Source organism: Lates calcarifer, unplaced genomic scaffold (assembly GCF_001640805.2).
Source record: "Lates calcarifer isolate ASB-BC8 unplaced genomic scaffold, TLL_Latcal_v3 _unitig_5708_quiver_918, whole genome shotgun sequence".
In the NCBI taxonomy this organism is placed as follows: domain Eukaryota; kingdom Metazoa; phylum Chordata; class Actinopteri; family Centropomidae; genus Lates; species Lates calcarifer.
This window is the reverse complement of record NW_026117680.1, coordinates 41,992-62,463: the sequence shown is the minus strand read 5'-3', so window position 1 is coordinate 62,463 and position 20,472 is coordinate 41,992. Positions and strand designations below refer to the sequence as shown.

The 20,472-nt window shown below is 42.9% G+C and overlaps 2 protein-coding genes across 3 annotated transcripts; one reads left to right on the top strand and one right to left on the bottom strand.

Annotated features, from left to right (window-relative positions):
- The first annotated feature begins 7,893 nt into the window (after positions 1-7,893).
- LOC108875740 (tektin-4-like) lies at positions 7,894-10,806 on the top strand. Its single transcript, XM_018664854.2, has 7 exons — positions 7,894-8,529; positions 9,217-9,287; positions 9,374-9,517; positions 9,659-9,745; positions 9,848-9,983; positions 10,060-10,214; positions 10,593-10,806. Exons 1-7 carry the CDS (start codon positions 8,008-8,010, stop codon positions 10,804-10,806), a joined length of 1,329 nt encoding a protein of 442 aa, XP_018520370.1. The 5' UTR covers positions 7,894-8,007.
- Positions 10,807-16,443: 5,637 nt separating this feature from the next.
- LOC108875739 (polymeric immunoglobulin receptor) lies at positions 16,444-19,593 on the bottom strand. 2 transcript variants are annotated; one of them, XM_051069040.1, is made up of 3 exons: positions 19,530-19,593; positions 17,424-17,750; positions 16,444-16,829 (listed from the first exon to the last, which is right to left on the bottom strand). In XM_051069040.1, exons 1-3 carry the CDS (start codon positions 19,564-19,566, stop codon positions 16,525-16,527), a joined length of 669 nt encoding a protein of 222 aa, XP_050924997.1. In that variant the 5' UTR covers positions 19,567-19,593; the 3' UTR covers positions 16,444-16,524. The 2 variants fall into 2 exon arrangements, with proteins under 2 accessions (XP_050924997.1, XP_050924996.1); XM_051069039.1 differs by lacking the exon at positions 19,530-19,593 and adding an exon at positions 18,035-18,786.
- Between the last annotated feature and the right edge of the window lie 879 nt (positions 19,594-20,472).

Below are 20,472 nucleotides of genomic sequence, written 5' to 3'. Positions count from 1 at the left end.
GTGAAGTGTTCGACCAGACATATCACTTTCTTGCTGCCTTTCCCGTTTCTGATTTCTGGACACTCCCCCATCTGTTAATGCAGTTTTTTTTTTTTTTTTCCACTGATGTCATTCGGTCAGAAGACATGTGAAGTCGGCCCCATGATGCTTTACAGTGCAGCTCATAGACTTCTGAGGTTTAAGAAGCAGATCATGATCACAGGTCACAGGATCAGATTCTGATGATATAGATCAGTCCAACACATGTCAAACTGAAATATCTATGATGAGAAGCAGAGAGCCCTGTATAGATGTTCTGTATTACATGTGGTGTAAAAAAGTTAACTGAGGAATCTCACTCTGTCTCTTTTCTCTCTATCTAAACTTAAGTGATTAAGCCAAACTGAGAACTGTTATTTTCCCCTTGGTGAACAAAGTTAAGTCAACTAAGTGCTATATTTATCTCTATTAGTCAAAATTGGGCCAAATGAAGAAAAGAAACGTAGTGATTTCCATATTTGCAAGGTGTTAGAACACATTGCAAGGCTCAGTATTCTCAATATTAAACAGAGGGCTGTTTGTGTGTTCACACCTCACACATTCTCACAGTGAATAAAGGTATTCAGCTGAAGTTGTTTTTGCTGTTTCCTTTACTTTATCATGAAGATGTGGAAACCCTCAAAGCCTGCTGTTCATCCTCTGCAGTAAGTCTTTTTCATCTAAATGAACATTTCTATCCAAATACAATACAGATTACTTTGTCTTTGCAATGCTCTGTTACAACCACCATCTTATCACCATCATATAACCAGCACATGATAAGATTAGAAACCGGTAGACAGGCCCTGATTGATAAATGTTTGTATTCATGCAGTGAAAAATCAAAATCAAGATCATATTAAATCAGGATCTGCTTCTATTCTATGTTCTCTTCTTGCAGTTGCTCTGAGTCGTGTGACCCGTGCAGCAGAGGTGATCCATGCAGCTGGATACAAAGGGAGAGAAGTTACAGTTTCCTGCCCCTATGAAGAAGGTTATACGTCTCATGAGAAAGTACCTGTGCAGGAATGACTGTGCCAAAAATTATGATGTTGTGATCAGAACTTCAGAAGGGGAGAAGGGGAGATACTCCATTCATGATGACAACAAGAATCAAGTCTTCACAGTGACCATCTCTGATCTGAGCTCTGTGGATGCTGGGAAATACTGGTGTGGGGTGACCAGACCTTGGAATGGATCCCTACACTGCTGAAGTAAAACTGGAAGTAGAGCCAGGTAGGCAAATTGATCAGTTTCAATACACTGAATCTTCTTTAGCTTATTGATACCCAAAGTGTTGGATGATTTGTTGGATCATGTTGCAGTTTTTTACCATGGTGACCAGGGTGAGAGTGGCTACAATGCTACGGTTGCTACGCTGCTGACATAAAACAGTAACCATTTTTTTAAAAGTTTGTTTTGTTTTATTTTTGATGATTGCATAAGGGAGTGTTAGATAAACACAAGTTTGTTGAGGAAATGTTTGTATATGTGTCATAATGATGTCAATGACGTCATACAGACTCAAAAGAAGAATCATTCTTTTACTAGCATGGGGCAGATAACAGAGCATATACAAATGTTCTGGGATTATCTGGTACAACAGCAAAGAAACTGCAACATAACCCATCAGACGTCCATCTAGTGCACAAATTACTACATATTCAGCTTTGCCCCTTTTCTTCACCAGCTACCTGTGTTTGAGCTCTGTGTTCTACTATCAAAGCTGGCTTCTGTTAATAAGTGAAGATGGCGACATGTACAGTACCATGTAGCTGTAGGTGGCTAACCTTGGACCAAACCTTTTGATTTCATGTTTGTTTTTTGTCTGATAAATTGTTTTCTTCATATATTCTACATCTGGTGTCTGTGCTTGTAAGTCTGTGATGTTGTTTATTTCACTTGACAGACAGCTGCTGTGATCATTCCACCAACATTCAAAGTTATGAGGGAGGTTCAGTGTCCATCAGTTGTGTGTATAACTCTCAGTACCGCAACAACCTGAAGTACATCTGCAGAGGAAAGCCAGCCCTCCACATGTCTGCAGCAGGCACTAATCACCTCTGACAACAAACGAAAAGGACGGTTCAGACTTACTGATGACAAGGTGTCAAGGAAATTCACAGTGAGCATTACCAGTTTGACCCAAGAGGATTCTGGGTCGTACCTTTGTGGCGTCCATAGAAACACCGGCCTGGATGTTTTCTCTGCTGCTGAGCTGGAAGTCAAAGGTCAGAGGTCACAGATCTACAAACCATATTGCACTGAATTCTTCATTTCTTTAATTAATTTACTATGAAGGTAAAGGATGAGTAGATTTAGTGACCCTAAGAGTCTTGTTCTCTGACAGTTCTCCCACAGCACACCAGCTCTGTGACCCCTCTCACCACTGTGGAACCTGCTAGGTCACCAACAACACAAATCTCTGAGCAATCCATCAAAGGTACACGTGTCTGTACATGTGTGTTAATGTGCGCACTAAACCTCATTCATGGAGCTTTTACATTACAGATTTGATCCTAACATGGCAGAAACCTAACACCCCAGCATTTGCACAAATTAAGAATGTTTGTGGGATTCATTAGAATTTTTTATTCCAAAGTGTTTATGGTCAAGAACATGTATGGCCTAAAAGAAGTTAACATACTGTATTTAGCACTCTGGAATGATATGTTTTCTGACACAGACACTGACATTGACTTTCTAAATATTGAAACATAATGCAATGCATCTGTCAATAATGTTTTAACATTATTCATTAGCATCATTCATGTAAATGAAACTCTTTTTTTCACATACAGTACCCACTGACTGTTTGCTTCTTACTTCTCCTGCAATTCTGGCTGCTCTGTTGAGCCTGACAATTGTTCTTGTCATGGTTTATAGATACTACAAGCTGCAAGGTATTTTTGACACACACACACACACACACACACATGTAGAACACTAACTACGATTCAGTCTACTATGTTGTAAATTTGTATAGTTACAGGAGCTGGGGTCAACGTGAACAGAAACATGGTGAGGATTTCTGAAGAAGAAGAAATGATGAAGGCTGTAGATGTAAGAAAACAGAACTAAATGTCTAAATGTTCATTACACTCCACATTACAGACACACAGGACAGAATGAACTCCTTTTGTTTGACCTGAGGGTGGTAATAGAAAACAGGCAATGCACTTATTTAAATGTAATTGAATATGCTGAGCAGTTATGAGACCTGTCATGTGCAAGGGTGACATTTTGTCCAGATGGTGGCAGTAGAGTAAAGCTCACAGTGTCTAAAACTGATTTTGATGTTCACGCAAGTGAAAGGGAAAAGCAGAAGGCCCCAAAACAAATGATAAGATTCATTCAACATTTGCAGCCTATTTCATTGAGCTACCTCCTCAAGACATGTTTATTCATTTGACCTGAAGGTGCTGCTGTAGGTCATGTTCTTAGGTCCATAAGTATTCATATCACATTGCATTGTATGGCCTGTAGGTGTGATCGTCTTCTGGACCAAAGTGTACAATGGTCTGCAGTTCATTTTACACCGTTGCACATAAAATAATAACATGACTAAGTTTTGACAGATCACTGGAGCCTCTGCTTCTCTGTGCAAATAAAACTTATGTATTCATTTGTTTGTTGATTTTTTCATTAAGATTTATGAATTTCAAGAAGATGTGGCGTACTCAAGCCTGGCCTCCTGCACACAGCAGAGCACCCTGCACCATGATGATGATGTTGATGAAGACCAACAAGAGTCTCTGTGCCAGATACTCACTTTGACAGAGGTCTACTCTACCTGCAAATAGGTACAACAACTTACCAGTATGCATGAATGTGGTCTAACTTTGCATACTGCTCATTTGTCCCCAAATTATGGCCTGAAAAATATCAAGTTTGTAAAGTGACAGTTAACAGCAAATCAATGATTTTTCATTTACTGATCCAGCCTTTCTATACTGTCAGATTAAAAAGCAGATCAGACTTATGTTATTATATGTGCAGACTTATTCTATAAGGACCTTGTATATGAACATACATTAAGCGCTTTTACAGTTTTTACAGCTTTGTTTGCCTTTAGACTCACGATTGTTTGTAATGGACTGGTGGTATAAAAAATATTTCAGATTTTTTCACCTGCATTCTTAGCAAAAAATGTTTCAGCTAAATACTGAAATGTCCTTGAGTAGGATATATACTATAGACCTTTAGCAACAACACAATAGTACAGTTTCCTGTATTAAATAAACAAATGTAACAATGTCATTACTTTGTCAGTGGCTTCAGTAGCTGTCAGGTTTGTTATACAATGATTTATCATTTTACTTTGCAATGTGACAGTATGTTCCAGTGAAGAAAGTAGTGCAGAGGAACTGTGAGCTATTTAAAAAAAACTCAAAGCGAGATGAGAGCATGTAGAGGTTATAATGCAAAATACATACATAGAGTAATACATTAATGGAGAGAAGGGATTGTTGATGTCATAGGTGAAATGAACCAGTCATAACAACAGTATTTAGGAGGATTTTACATTTTCTTTAATCCACAGGAGAAATTCTGCATGCCTGTGTATTTCTAAAACAAGCCCATAATATCTTCAAAAAGTAAAAGATTCATAATCATCTGTGGGCTAAGTAAAAACTTAGACTGATCAAAATCATAACTCAAGCTGTGAAATAACTTAAACTAGTCACATGAAACAATTATGATTTGAATATAAATCTGACATTTTGAGAAAACAAGTGCCATTAAGAGAAACTACTGAATGTTTCTAAGCTTCATAAACATAATACAATTTTGTCAGATTGAAAATATCAATTTTTCTCAGTAAGAAAGTGAAAGTATCAGAATTTTAAGTCAAGAAAAGAAAAAAATTGAGAAATGGCAATGGTTCATAGCATCTGACAGATAAAGTTTCCTCTTCCTGTATGTACGTGTTTGTGTGTTTGTGTGTGCGTGACTCTCATCATGCTGCTTTTTCTGTTTGCAACAATATTTCCACACCAGCAGAATACACTCATTAACTTAACAGTTCAGTCCATGAATGTTTTAATGTGGTTAACTGTTATGGCACTGATTGTGTTGCTGAGGCCATGGAAACATCTCACAGTGCGTTATGTTCAATGTCACATCAGTATGGTCACATTTACACCAATGCCACACTCCTACTAAAACTACTTCTGGTACAAGTAGTTAGATATTAATGACTGTATATGAACATATTAGTTTTATGATACATGAACATTCTGAACATGTTCCATGGCAGAAAAAGCAAACTATTCCATCCAAATAATAACAAACACACATCCACAGAAGTCATGCAATAATGTTTTAGTTAGTATAAGGTAATTGGGTTTCAATAATTAAAAAAAAAATAAAATATGACTGTTGTTGTGTCACGTTACCAAAACCTCAAACTGCACTCACTGTCGCGCACCAACACATGAGGAAGCTACATGTGTGTTCACCTGCCGCTCAGTGACATACACTGCAGAATGTGTGTGTGGGCTATAGCTACTATTTGGAGTTAATACTCTTACTACACGTACTCTCGCTACACGTTTGAGTAGAAATACATCTATTCTTTTCCCATCAGTATGCCGTAATTATCTGAATTAATGCAATGATCCACATTTATTGTTGTTAAAAATTAATTGTAGCATTTATACTGGGACACAGCTCATTTATACTGGGGCACATGCCACCAACATTAAACCCTGCTGTCTGTGTGAAGAAGTGGGATGAGATGTATGAAAGGTTCACACATCTACACGGACAGTTTCGTTCCAACCACACAGCCACTGCTGTGGTTCCTGTGTTTCCTACCAGTGTCACGAGGATGTTGAGGTGTCATGTCCTGTTCTTCATCTGCAGTAAGTCCTTTATATTAAATCAACTGATTTAATCTTGTTTATCTAAATACTAGTGTTTAGGGACAGATTCCTTTGCCTTGATCATCCTTTGACTTAAGCAATATCATTACACAGCTGCAACACATGGAGAGTTTTGTAGCCTATAAGGTTAGAAACAAATCATGGGCAAATGGAAATACAGTATTTTTCAGAGACCAATTAATCTGATATCCAATAAATTCAACTGAAACAAAAAAATTATACTAAATGAAGACATTTTATCTATGTCATGTTCTCTTCTCCTCTAGAATCACATCAGCTGTGTTTTTCTATGTGCCCTTGCAGTAACATGAAGATGTGGAGCTCTCAAAACCCATTGTTCATCCAGTTTCTCAGGTTTAATAAAATTTTAAAAATCAAAATACAAGGGGGTTTTTGCTAGATTATTTTGTCTATTCTATGTTCTCTTCTTGCAGTTGCTCTGAGTCGTGTGACCCGTGCAGCAGAGGTGATCCATGCAGCTGGATACAAAGGGAGAGAAGTTACAGTTTCCTGCCCCTATGAAGAAGGTTATACGTCTCATGAGAAGTACCTGTGCAGGAATGACTGTGCCAAAAATTATGATGTTGTGATCAGAACTTCAGAAGGGGAGAAGGGGAGATACTCCATTCATGATGACAACAAGAATCAAGTCTTCACAGTGACCATCTCTGATCTTTATCCTACGGATGCTGGGAAATACTGGTGTGGGGTGACCAGATTTGGAATGGATCCCTACACTGCTGAAGTAAAACTGGAAGTAGAGCCAGGTATAAGAATGAATTAATCAATTAACCATGTGTACAACTTGTATATGTCCTTCAGCTGCATCATGCCACATTTTTTTAAAGACTGTGAAGCAAAAAATTAAATTCACTTCTCTTGGTATAAACCTCTTTGTATATGTTTTCAATGTAAAACTATATGTTTTTTTTTTGTTGTTGTTGTTGTTGTTTTTTGTTAATGAAATCTAAAGAGGGCATGCAACACCTCCTAGTCTTTGTATAATAAGGTCCAGTTAGAGTGGGAATATGGTCGCCCAATTGGTCGAAAAAATGATGTACACTAATGTCATATTTAAAATCTGATTCAGATAAAAGATCAAATATTTATTTGACAACAAAATGAAGTCACAAAAGTATAATATTTCACTAAAGCTATGTCCCTCAATTAAAAGAAAAAAAATTATATGTCACATTGTCACTTCTATACTGTATATAGAAGAGTATGATGGCGACTGAAACACAGATTTTGGTGCCAAATAAAAACCTGTTCACCAAATCATTGTAGCATCGAGCTAGCTTTCTGTGTCTGGTGTCTGTCCTTGTAACAGTCTGATGTTGTTTATTTCACTGACAGACAGCTGTTGTGATCATTCCACTAAATTTCAAGGTTATGAGAAAGGTTTTTGACTCAATCTGTTTTGTTGTAAACTGGTACTGTTGCAGGAGCTGGAGTCAACAGGAACAGAGGCATAATGAGAAATGCTGAAGCAGAAGAATGCTGCTGATGAAAGAACAAAAAAACAAAAAACCTTGGGCTTCATTCCTCATTCCTGTGCCTAAACGCAACACGATACATTTTATTCTACTTCATATTTTCTCTTGAGTTCTTCTTAAAAGTCTCCCCTGATTGAACTGTGTGCTTTATAACTTTCACACCTTAATTATGAGTGAATAATTCCCCTGTAAGCTTACAATAAGAAAATAATGAAGAGGAGAACAACAACCACAAATACAGGTGGTGGGTCCTAAACACATCAGGTGCAGTTCTTTTCAGTTATATTGTGTAATTCTTAGTTGGAGTGAACCCCGGATTTTTTTTTATTATTGATGATTTCATTATTGCATAGTCTGTTGTATATGTTACAGTTGTCCAGTGACTGAAACTGTCATTTAATCTGCATCAGCTCATTAGTTATCTGAGCCAAAGCTGATCCTGCCAACATGTGTAACCAGGCGACACCAAACAAACACACGGCTTGGTCCACTCCAGGACTGTGAACACTGTTCATCTCTGATGCTGCTTTTTGTTAAGACCTAAATCTGTTTACATTAACTGATCGGTTTTAGTTTATTTTTTCGTATATCTGTAATTATCAAAAATGAGCTCTGAGGTTTTAGTTCCTCGGCCACACTATGACAGCAGAGCTGTGGCTTTGGGGGTTCCAGAGAAGGATCCACCTGTAGAGATCCCACAGCCGTCCTCGGGCTCAGCCACCGCGGGGTACCGCTCCGCTAAATACACCCCGGCTGAGTGGTTCTCCAACTACCACACCATCCTCCAACAGGCTGGTACCGACCGCTACCAGGCCCGGAGCATCCAGCGAGAGTCCAAAACTCTGTCCCAGGACACCGAGGCAGCCACTTTGCAGACCCAGGCCGAGGGAACGCGTCTATTGGGAGAGAGACTACAAGAGATCCACTACTGGAAGTCAGAGCTGCAGCGGCACATCGATCAGCTGCTGGCCGACACCGAGTCACTACTGGGGCTGAAGAGGCGGCTGGAGAAAGCGCTGGACGCCACTGAGACTCCGTATGCCATCGCCACCGACAATCTGAACTGCAGGACAAGAAGACTGGGACCAGACCTGGTCAAAGACTCTGTGGAGGAGGAGCTGTTAAAGGTGATCACCGGCTATATAAAGTTTAGTAAAGTGAAGTGAAACAAAGCATCACTAAGGATCCCTGTCTGTACATCAGTGTGATGAATAAAGAATAGTCTACAATCAATAGCCCTATAAACAGGACAAATATGGGATATATTTTTGATAAATAAATTAAATAAAGCACACAAAAACAAAATGTATGGACACTTTCTAATAAAAAACAAATGAAGTTGCAATGATGGTCAGTTAAATTAATATACAACCATTCTGATTAATCAGGTCTTCCTTGGAGTCCATTTTTGAGCAAAAATGCATCACAAACATTTGATGGTTTCTGCTTCTTTGCTGCTTATCCTTGTCTTGCATTACAGTAAATTTAATATCATTGTCTTTTGGACTGTTGGTCAGACAAAACAAGTAATTTGATGATATCACCTCAGGCTCTAGAAAATTAGGATGAACAACTTTTTTCCTGATGCTTCATTAACCAAATGATTGATTTGTGAAAAATATTCAGCAGGTAAATTGATCAGGAGAATAATTATCAATCATTAGATGCAGCCCTGTAAGATTATAATTCGGTTATGACCTTGCAGTAACATTCATGGGAAGGAGAGTCTAATACTATATTCAATGTATCAGTGACACAGCACCAGCAGAGGCTCATTGTGACTCTAACCAGGAGCCTGACCATGTGTTTTGTAGGAAGTGGACCTGATCAGGAGCGTGCAGGCTCTTCTCAAGAGAACTACAGCTCAGGTTGTCACTCAGATCAAGTAAGTCCTGTTTATTAGATGCACGTCACTCTTGAATGCCTTCATTAGCTTGAGAGATGAATTTTCTGTGTTTGTGTGTGTATCAGGTTGAACAGAGAGTCCAAGCAGACGTTAGAGTTGGACTGGTCTGATAAGTACCAGGCCTACAACTTTGACGACCACTGTGGAAGATACAGTAACATGAGTCCAGATACTCAGCGTCACCCCAGCTCAGCCGCCATGCAGGATCAGTGAGTCTTTGTGTGTGTGTGTGTGTGTGTGTGTGTGTGTGTGTTTGTATGAATACATGGAATAAATTTACCTCTGAAAATGAGAAACTGTGCTGATAGCCTTCATACTTAATACACAATCTACCCTCTGGTCTGCTGCAGGGTGTGTAACCCCACATCGTGGACAAAGTTTACACAGGACAACCTGAGCAAGGCTTTGCAGGAGGAACAGGCCACCCACAGTCTCAGGTCAGAGCACAGTGTGGCTCAGACTGTGTGAAAGAGACTGAAAGTGACACTGTGGCATATGATTTCATATGTTCAGTAAGTGATGGTGTTTATGTGTATCAGGCTGCTGGTGGAGCGAGTGCTGCAGGACACCACTGAGGATCTGAGAGTCCAGTGCTCCCGTGTGGACCGAGCCTTCAGCCAGCGCTGTGAGGAGCTGATAGAGGCCAAGACCCAGCTGGAGATGAAGCTTGCACAGGTAGACAGACAGACAGGTGGGGCGATTGGCTGACTGATTAATTGATTATCTGTTGTATGATCATGTGTATGCACAGGTCTTGGAGCAGATTGGGACCCAGGAGAGGAACGTTGTGGCTCTACAGCAGGCCATCCACAACAAAGAGGCACCGCTGAGAGTAGCTCAGTCCAGACTTTACCTTCGCTCCCTCAGACCCAACATGGAGCACTGCAGGGATGAGCCCCAGCTCAGGTAAACATACACACAGATACACAAACAGAGTCTTGCCTCCATGACTTCAGGGGACATTACATTGACTTACATTCATTTTCTTACTCTAACCTTAACCATAAGTACTACTTGTCTAACCCTTACCCTTAGCCTAACCTCAACCTCAATCTAGCCTTACTCTAACCTTAAAACATATCTTCACCTTAAAATGTAATGATTTACATTATGAGGACTTGCTTTTTGTCCTCATAAGGAAGACAGGTCCCTATAATGTATCTGTGTGAACAGACTTAGGTCCCCACAACATCAGTAACACCTAGGTAACACAAACACACAAAACCAACATTATCTATGTCCTTTCGGTCTGTCCCTCTCCTCACTTCCTGCCCGTGTCTGTAGTTTGGAGGGGGAGGTGAGGCAGATTGATGCCACTCTGGCATCTCTGCACCAGCAGCTGAGCGAGGCCAGGGGGTCCCTGTCCCACCTGGAGGAGTCGCGCATGACCCTCGAAAAGGACATAAACTGTAAAACCCACTCTCTGTTAATTGAGAGAGACAAGTGCATGACTCATCGTAAACGATACCCAACCATCTCAATGCTGTCAGGATACTGAAGAAGGTGACTCCAAGTGTTAGTTGACACTCTTGAATTACTTTATTGTTTACTTTGTTGTGCTGTGTTGTTAGCATCAATAAAATACTCCTTGATTAAGAAAACCTGAAAACTCAATAGCATAGCACATATTCTGATTCAGTTTTGATGGGTATAGGTAGAAAATTTCTTCTGTCGAGTTAAAAAAAAATCATAAACATGTCATATGAGATTGCTATGTGTGGTGTTGAATCAATGCTCATTATGTTCTATATTCTGTCATTTTCTTTATTCATTAATATTTACAAAAAGTTCATATATACTGCTCGTAAACAGTTAGTAATGAATGTAATAGCATAAAAGTAATGAATTTAAATGCAAATGATCACAATGTCCAACAGAAAGTTTGAAGGTTGGATTACAGTTGTACAAGAATATGGTCATATGTTACTGGAAATAATGCAAACCAGATTATTATGACCATAATTTTGTACAAAAGTACCCCAAAATGCAAAGTTTGACCACAGTCATGTATGTGGAGTATGCTCTTCAGTTGTTATTGATATTGTTATAATTGGTAACAAGTTGCAAAATGCTCTGCTGCTTAGAGGAACTGTTCCTTGAGTCGTGTAGAATTATAAAATAAATCTAAAAAGACAAGAATGAACAAAATATGTAAACAGGTTCAGTTAATATAGTGATATGTCAGAGGATCAGTTATAGCACCACCATCTGGTCAAAATGTCCCCTTGGTGTAAAGGTCACTTGAAAATTAAATTTACTACAAATGTTCATTGAAACTAGAGAATTAAATTTAATGTTTTTCTTGTACTCCACTTTCACTGTCTGCTTTGGTAACAATGCCAAAATGCCATCAAATTTACTAAGTGTGTTTAATCAACCCATTCCACTCTGGACACTCTTTATGTTATGAAGCGCCTTGGCACTGAAAAAGGGAGGACTCAAAGATGCGGATTCACCAGGGCGTTTATTGTCCAAAGAAAACAAGGAGCCAAAAGGGCTGGGGAAGAACACAAAGAGGCCGCCAAAAGAGCGGTGGCTCTGGCAGGGTCTGGGTCCGTGACCAGAGCGGGGCCCGGGGAATAGCGCAGGTAGAAGGCAGGCGAGGGAAGCCGGGAGGACGGGCTGGAGCTTGAGAGCCAGGAGACGAGGCAGGGACCAGGGGAACAGGAGGAACGACACAGGAGAGACCACGTGAGCGACCTGGAGCACTGGGAGAGCACACAAGAGAGACAGGGCGAAGAAACAGCCAGGGACCCAAGGGAGGCACAGGGAGCGGGGCAAACCAGAAATAAAGTCCAAGGCTATGTGAGACCAGGGTCTGGAGGGCACGGGCAGGGGGCGCAGGAGTCCAGCAGGTGGGCGGTGTGAGGCCTTTCCCCGGACACAGACCGAGCAAGCTGCCACGAAACGCTGAGCATCCTCTTCTATAGTGGGCCACCAGAAGAACCGCCGAAGGAGATGCAGGGTCGGGGAGAGTCCGGGGTGGCAGGACCAGCGGGAGGAGTGAGCCCACTGGAGGACGGCGGAACGGGCTCCCTGGGGAACAAAAGCACGGTTAGGGGGACCGTTACCTGGGTCAGGGTCCGTGCGAAGTCCCTCCTGGATTTGGTTCTGGAGTTCCCAGGTAACGGCCCCGAGCACCCGGAAGGGCGACACGATGGTGGCTGGAGAGGGCGTATCTTCGTCGGGAGAGTGCTGGCGGGACAGCGCATCAGGCTTAGCGTTGCGGGTTCCTGGTCTGAAAGTCAATGTGAAATTAAAACGGGTGAAAAACAGCTGCCAGCGTGCCTGGCGGGAGTTGAGCCGCTTGGCGGACTGGATTTAGGAGAGATTTTTGTGGTCTGTCCACACTACGAATGGCTGTTCCGCCCCCTCCAGCCAGTGTCGCCACTCCTCCAGTGCCAGCTTCACCGCCAGGAGCTCTCTGTTCCCCACATCATAGTTCCGCTCTGCCGGGGACAGTCGGCGGGAGAAGAAGGCGCAGGGGTGGAGTTTGCCGTCTTCCCCGGCTCGCTGGGACAGGACGGCCCCCACCCCGGAGTCTGAGGCGTCTACCTCTACTATAAACTGTCTAGAGGGATCAGGTTGGGTCAGGATAGGGGCGGTGGAAAATAGAGTTTTTAGTTTTACGAACGCCGCCTCGGCCGGGGGAGTCCAGTGAAAGGGCTTAGCAGGAGAGGTAAGCTGGGTGAGCGGGGAGGCGAGCTGGCTATAGTTCCGGATAAACCTCCGGTAAAAGTTAGCGAAGCCCAGGAACTGTTGGAGCTTGCGCCGGGTGGAGGGGCGGGGCCACGCTACCACCGCCTTAACCATCTCGGGGTCGGCCAGGATTTGTCCTGGCCCCACACAAAACCCCAGGAAGCTGACGGTGGTGGAGTGGAAGACGAAGTGATTGAGGAAGTCCCGGAGGACGTCATTAATCAGGTGCTGGAACACCGCGGGCGCGTTGGTTAAGCCGAAGGGCATCACGAGGTACTCGAAGTGACCGAGGGGGGTATTAAACCCCGTTTTCCACTCGTCCCCCTCCCGAATTCGGACCAGATGGTATGCGTTGCGCAGGTCTAGTTTAGTAAAAGGCCGAAGGCCGAATTCAGGAGGGGGAGCGGATACTTATGCGCACGGTGATGCGGTTCAAACCCCGGTAGTCTATGCATGGCCGAAGAGAGCCGTCCTTCTTCCCCACGAAGAAGAACCCGGCCCCCAGAGGGGAAGAAGAGGGCCGGATGAGACCCGCGGCGAGAGACTCTCGGATATACTGCTCCATTGACTCCCTCTCGGGCCGCGACAAGCTGTACAGCTTGCTGGAGGGGAATGACGCGCCCGGGAGGAGGTCAATGGAGCAATCGTACGGCCGGTGAGGGGGGAGTGACGTGGCGCGGTGCTTGCAGAAGACGGGTGCGAGGTCGTGATACTCGGGGGGCACAGAGCTGAGGTCGGGGGAATCCGGAACCGGAGCGGTCACGCCAGGTGCCGGTGGAAGCGCCGACTGTAAACAGACAGCATGGCACATGGTGCTCCAGCCCAGCACCCGACCCCCCCGCCAGTCTATGTGGGGATTGTGGAGCTGGAACCAAGGGAACCCCAGGATCACCGAAGTGGAGGAAGTGGAGAGGATAAAAAAACGGAGGTGTTCGCGGTGATTGCCAGAAACTATAACTTCTAGAGGGGGAGTGCAATGGGTGACGTGGGCGAGGCGGTGACGACTAGGGGAACTTCCAGGGGTTTGGGGGGTATGCGATTCTTAGCGCACCAGGCCGCCTCCACAAAATTCCCATCAGCTCCGGAGTCTAGAAGAGCAGAGACAGATAAGGAAGACTGGGCAAAATTAATAGTGAGGGGCAGGACCAACCGGGATTTATTCTTGCTAATAGTATTGCTCACCACTAACCTCGGCACTAGGGGTGAGCCCGGCCCTTTTGGGCGGACCGGGCAGGCAGACATGAAATGACCAGGGGCACCACAGTAAATACACCGACCTTCCCTGACCCGTGACTCTCTCTCCTCCTGGGTGAGGAGTGCCCTGCCCAGCTGCATGGGCTCACAGGGGTCGGGGGATGATCCACGCTCCCCGCCAGTTTGCAGTTGAGGCCTGGCATCACAGGGAGAAACCACATCTATTCTGATGTCCATGAATGATAGACTTCACACATTAATGAAAAGATTTTACCCCAAATCTTAGATTTAATGACTAAAGTTTCTTAACTGATCACTTTCTCTTTGCTTTACGCCGAGGAGGGGGGGCCGGTGGAGCCGGCCGGCTGCTGGAGGTGGCGTGCTTCTCCCACCGCCTCTCCCGAAGGCGGTTGTCCAGGCGCACCGCGAGGGATACGAGAGCGTCCAGCGTCGGCGGTTCGTCCCGGGCGGCGAGCTCATCCTTGAGCCGCTCGGCGAGTCCCCGGATAAAGATGCCCCGAAGGGCGGGTTCGTCCCACCCGGTCTCTGCAGCCAGGATCCGGAACTCCACCGCGTAGTCTGCCACCGACCGGGTCCCCTGAGAGAGGGCGAGGAGGCGCTGGGCAACATTGCCAGCGTGATCGGGCAAGTCGAACACCGCTCGGAACAGAGTCAGGAAGTTGTTGAGGGAGCGAGTGCTCCAGGGTCTCTAGGAGCCCTCTGCCTCTGCCCAGGCGAGGGCGCGTCCCTGTAGCAGCCCGACCACATAGCTGATCTTTTTGTGCTCGGTGTCATAACACAGCGGCTTGAGGGCGAAGACGTTTTGGCACTGGAGCAGGAAGCCTCGACAATTCCCCAGGGTGCCGTCGTAGACCTCGGGGTGAGGTAGGCGGGGTTCAGGGGAGCGTGGAGCAGTGGCCACGGCCGAGGGAACCGCCGCGGCAGCGGACAGCTCGTTGAGCTTCGTGTGGAGGTGTTGGTTCTCAGCCTGCAGCAGGGAGAGGGCCTGCTCATGCTGGCGGAGACGAGCGCTCTGCCGCCGGATGAAGTCTCTCAGGTCCATCCCAGTGAGATTGTCCGCTGAGTCCATTCTGTGACCAGTTCTTCTGTTATGAAGCGCCTTGGCAGTGAAAAGGGGAGGACTCAAAGATGCGGATTCACCAGGGCGTTTATTGTCCAAAGAAAACAAGGAGCCAAAAGGGCTGGGGAAGAACACAAAGAGGCCGCCAAAAGAGCGGTGGGTCTGGCAGGGTCTGGGTCCGTGACCAGAGCGGGGCCCGGGGAATAGCGCAGGTAGAAGGCAGGCGAGGGAGGCCGGGAGGACGGGCTGGAGCTCGAGAGCCAGGACGACCAGGCAGGGACCAGGGGAACAGGAGGAACGACACAGGAGAGACCACGTGAGCGACCTGGAGCACTGGGAGAGCACACAGGAGAGACAGGGCGAGGAAACAGCCAGGGACCCAAGGGAGGCACAGCGGTGTGGAAACACACTAGGGACGAGGAACGGGGGAGCAGCAGGAGGAGTTAGTACAGCCTGGAGCATATGGCATGATCAGTGGTGAACTGCAATGAAGAACTGGCGAGGAAGGGAAAACAGAGGGCAGGTTAAATAGGGAGAGTGATGAGGGGAAAGTGGAGACAGGTGTGGAAGGCTGCGCAGGTGTGCCTGGTCGTCGCTACACAGAGAACTCAACCTCCGGCTCCGCCTCCCAGCCTGCGGCAAACGAGAAAAGAACACAAAACAGAAAATAATCCCTGAACCCTCCCCGATGCGGCCCCAGCTGCCGCATCATGACACTTTACTCTGGTGCCACCAACATCATATTCATCAACATATTCATTCACATGTTTATATATTAATGATGAACATTACAGTCTATATGAACCCTATAAGAGTCTTTCACATGTTAATGTTGACTCCAGCTTCTGGAACAATACAAACTGAATCATAGTTAAAGCGTGTATACATGTATTTGTTTGTGTGTTTTAGCATGTTGTGTGTAAACCGTACTTTGCACTTTGTATTTATAAATCGTGACAAATGCAAATGTCAGCATTAGCACAGCACAGTACAACCAGATTTAGAGGCACATGAAAACCACACAGCGAGATGGTTCTGCATCTGAAGACCACAAAAAGAATAAAAATTGTTTCCTGAAAACAAGAATCAGCATTACACGACTCAGTTCAGTTCAACTCATATGGAGGGAATCAAGTATACATGTATACATAGTATATCACCACAAATCACAAGGAAAATTTATTTCCAACAACTTGTAAATACACATGTGAATATGTGAATTCACACAGATATACCAAGAGTTTACAAAGAGCACAGCTCCATAAAACCTTTCAACCTGACGCCACAAAGGTACAACCCAGAATCCTCTTGGGTCAAACTGGTAATGTTCACTGTGAATTTCCTTGACTCCTTGTCATCAGTAAGTCTGAACCGTCCTTTTCGTTTGTTGTCAGAGGTGATTAGTGCCTGCTGCAGACATGTGGAGGGCTGCTTTCCTCTGCAGATGTACTTCAGGTTGTTCTGGTCCTCAGACTCATATGAACAACTGATGGACACTGAACCTCCCTCATAACTTTGAATGTTGGTGGAACGATCACAGCAGCTGTCTGTCAGTGAAATAAACAACATCAGACTGTTACAAGGACAGACAGATGTATCTTGATCTATATTTGAATAAAAGGACCCATCCATCCATTTTCTATACTGTTCAACCTTAAGGGTCAGTGGGGTCCCCCCCCAGACAGGTCGCCAAGCTGACATATACAGACGAACAACTATTCACACTCAGTTTCACACCTTTGGGCAATTTAGAATCATCAATTAGAAAATCCACACAGGTACAAGGAGAACATGGAAACTCCACATGGGCTACTGGGATTTGAACTCGAAACCTGCCTGTGAGGCAAGTGCTAACCATTGAGTACAAGCAGCAAACACAGTATGAAAATGCTGGACTTTTTTAATTTTAAATAAATACAGAAGTATCATTAAATAAACATCAAAAGTTAAGTGCTCACTATATACAGACAGAACAACCCTCAATCTGGAGCAATTATATACTTTATAGTCTGCTCTGCAGTTTAATCTAAAACACTGAATCAAAATTTAAAGGATGAACATCTGTTTTGAGGATAACATATTAATCTAAAACTAACTATGTGCCAGTTAATATAGTAGACCAAAACGTATTTAGTATTTACCTGGCTCTACTTCCACTCTTACTTCAGTGTAGATATCCTTTCCAGTCCTGGTCACCCCACACCAGTATTTCCCAGCATCCACAGAGCTCAGATCAGAGAGGGTCGTTGTGAAGACTCTTCTCTTTTTGTCATCATAGATGGAGTATTTGTTCTTCTTTGCTTTTGTAGTCGTAATCAGAACATCACTGTTGCCACAGTCATTCCTGCACAGGTATTTCTCATAGGACTCATAACCTTCTCCATAGGAGCAGGAAACATTAACATCTCTCCCTTCATATCCAGACACATGGATCACTGCTGCTGTACTGGTCACACAGATCAGAGCAACTGTGAAGACAAGACAAGATGAAATAGAAAAAACACCAGGAAACGAAGTTTCTCTATTTATTTATTTATAAATCTCATATTGACACTGAACAGAGAGGCACATTTGATTCTCACAGCATATCTGCTCTGGTATCTTTGATTTATTTATTTTATCACATTAATGCTGACTGTTTTAATTAAATAGATCATTACAACATTACCAGGACAAAGCAACCTGCCATGTACACTACTTGTATTTGCATAAAAAGAAATAAATGTGTGTTCATATAATTCAAATAACTCACTGCAGATGATGAACAGCAGGTTTTGAAGGCTCCACATCTTCACATCACAAGAAAATGTAGAAACTAAAACAGATGTAGCTGTGAACTATGTTATGTGTTATATTTATGTCATGTTGTGAATATCCGGTGTGTTAAAAATATACCCACAACATGCATCAGTTAAACTTCTGTATGTTGCAGTTCCATATTTGCATTAGCTTTATTAAGAAATCAACACTTACATACTCTTTATATGAGAAAAAACATGACTGAGGTGTGTATATGTGCACCTAAGATTAGTCTTGTTACACAGTCTTTATGAAAAGAAATGAAAGAAACTGTTAAAAAGAATACTTCATTGAAGGATGCTGGAGAAACAAAATCTTTCAGATTACTTTCAAATTTGTGTCATGTGTATAAACTTAGAAATGGCTCGAGCTGTCCTCCATTATGTGACTTTGTTTACTCTCATCTTGATATCCTGAGATCCTGAAGATCTTTAGACTGTACAGTTCCCTCATCATGCTGCATTTGGGCAGTCAGCATGCTCTGTGAAAACCACAACTCAGTGGAATGTCCAACCAGATGACATAAAGACATGCAGTTCTCACAGCAGCTTTAAATTCATATGTCTGCTGAAGCAACTCATCTCTGTAGCCAAAGACTCTATTTTATTAGTTCTGCTTTGTCTAAAATATCCATGCACTACTCATGTACTACTATGTGTAATTTTATATTACGTGTCATGTCTTGTCTTTAACTGACCTAACAAAGGACCACAGATGAAAATTACTTTTTAGTGAAGTCTGGTATAATAAACCATATGGTAACACTTTTGTTTAATTTTGTATATTTATTTAGAATAAAAATAATAATAATAAAAATAAATGAAATTCATAAATAAATCTTATGAGATGGAGAGCTGCTCACATAATCCATACAGGTCACATGGGGGCAGCATTACTGCTTTAATTGTTAAGTGTTTATTTGTCTTTACAAGGGACCCTGCTTCTTCACATCTAATATTTCTATTTAAAATATATTAACTACACAGGACGCTAAGGCCAATGTGGTACGTGCCCCAAACCTTTCGGCTATGGGGGCGCCCGCTGTGATAAATTTATAACCTATAAAGAGAGCCATTACAACAGACTGGCTTTCTCACACTTTATCTGTGTGTCTATACCTCGCCAAACTGCTGCAGCTGGGGAGAGAGAGAGAGAGAGAGAGAGAGAAAACTGACCTTCATATTATGTTCTGTTAACTCATTCATTCATTCATTCATTATCTATACCGCTTATCCTCAAGGGTCATGGGGGAGCTGGAGCCTATCCCAGCTGACATTGGGCTAGGCGGGTTATACCCTGTACAGATCGCCAGTCCATCGCAGGGCGTTATAACTCATTGACATAATATAAATATAACCTAAGTATAACAGTCGGTGCCCCTCATCTTAAGATGATTGTATTTGCATAAAAAGAAATAAATGTGTGTTCATATAATTCAAATAACTCACTGCAGATGATGAACAGCAGGTTTTGAAGGCTCCACATCTTCACATCACAAGAAAATGTAGAAACTAAAACAGATGTAGTTGTATTTCATGTGCTGTGTGAACAGGAGAAATATTTTGAAACAGCAGTGTTCATAATGTCGCAAATATCTGGTTGGTCAATATTACACTAACAACATGAGTCTGCAAACCTTCTCTATGTTGCAGTTCCACATTTTCATCAGCAGTGCTTTATCAACAAACTACACCCAACTGTAAAGAGAAGACAACATGAAATGGGAGAAAAATGTTGAAAACAGGTTTTCATTTAATGTAACTTGTAGTTGTTTGAAGGACTAGTGTGTGGGATTTAACAGCATCTAAAGTTAAACCAAGTGCACAGATATGTATATTTAACAGAGCACATCTGTTGTGATGTCTTCATAATCATTTTTACTCTTTTAAAGGTTGATTTACAAGGCAAATCCACAGATGTACATTTGTTGTTGTGTACTGTATTTCTTTAAAAATCACTTACAGCAGAGGATGAACAGCAGGATTTGAAGGCTCCATGTCTTCATATTACTGCAAAGAAACAGAAACTACAGCTGATGTTATAAATAACTGATGCTTTTGTGTCAGTGTGTGATCTGATTCTTCACACAAACTGCAGTGTGTAAAATGTTGAGATTATCAATGAGATTAATATGTATGTGTCAACAAACTTTGCAAATGTAGAAATCACTCAGTTCCTAATTCAAACTAATCGATTTTATCTCAATTACATTATATTACATTATATGAATGTATCTATTTGCAAAAACATCAGAATGACTGAATCATTTCATGTGATTTCTTTAGTTAGAGAGTAAAAGATTAAAAGTAGCCTACATAGCTGAATTAGAAAATTGAGTGAAAATCCAGTTTTTAAGATCTTTTAAACATTGTTGTTAATGTTGTTAACATG

What these genes read in the sequence shown, in the direction of transcription:
- LOC108875739 (XM_051069040.1), bottom strand. Translation starts at nt 19,566, where the DNA reads ATGTGGAGCCTTCAAAACCTGCTGTTCATCATCTGCA. An exon ending in CCTGCTGTTCATCATCTGCA is followed by an intron (nt 17,751 to 19,529) that starts GTGAGTTATTTG and finishes TTGTCTTCACAG; the next exon opens with TTGCTCTGATCTGTGTGACC. An exon ending in AAGAGTGGAAGTAGAGCCAG is followed by an intron (nt 16,830 to 17,423) that starts GTAAATACTAAA and finishes TTTCACTGACAG; the next exon opens with ACAGCTGCTGTGATCGTTCC.
- LOC108875740 (XM_018664854.2), top strand. Translation starts at nt 8,008, where the DNA reads ATGAGCTCTGAGGTTTTAGTTCCTCGGCCACACTATGACAGCAGAGCT. An exon ending in TCAGCCGCCATGCAGGATCA is followed by an intron (nt 9,518 to 9,658) that starts GTGAGTCTTTGT and finishes GGTCTGCTGCAG; the next exon opens with GGTGTGTAACCCCACATCGT. An exon ending in CAGGCCACCCACAGTCTCAG is followed by an intron (nt 9,746 to 9,847) that starts GTCAGAGCACAG and finishes TATGTGTATCAG; the next exon opens with GCTGCTGGTGGAGCGAGTGC.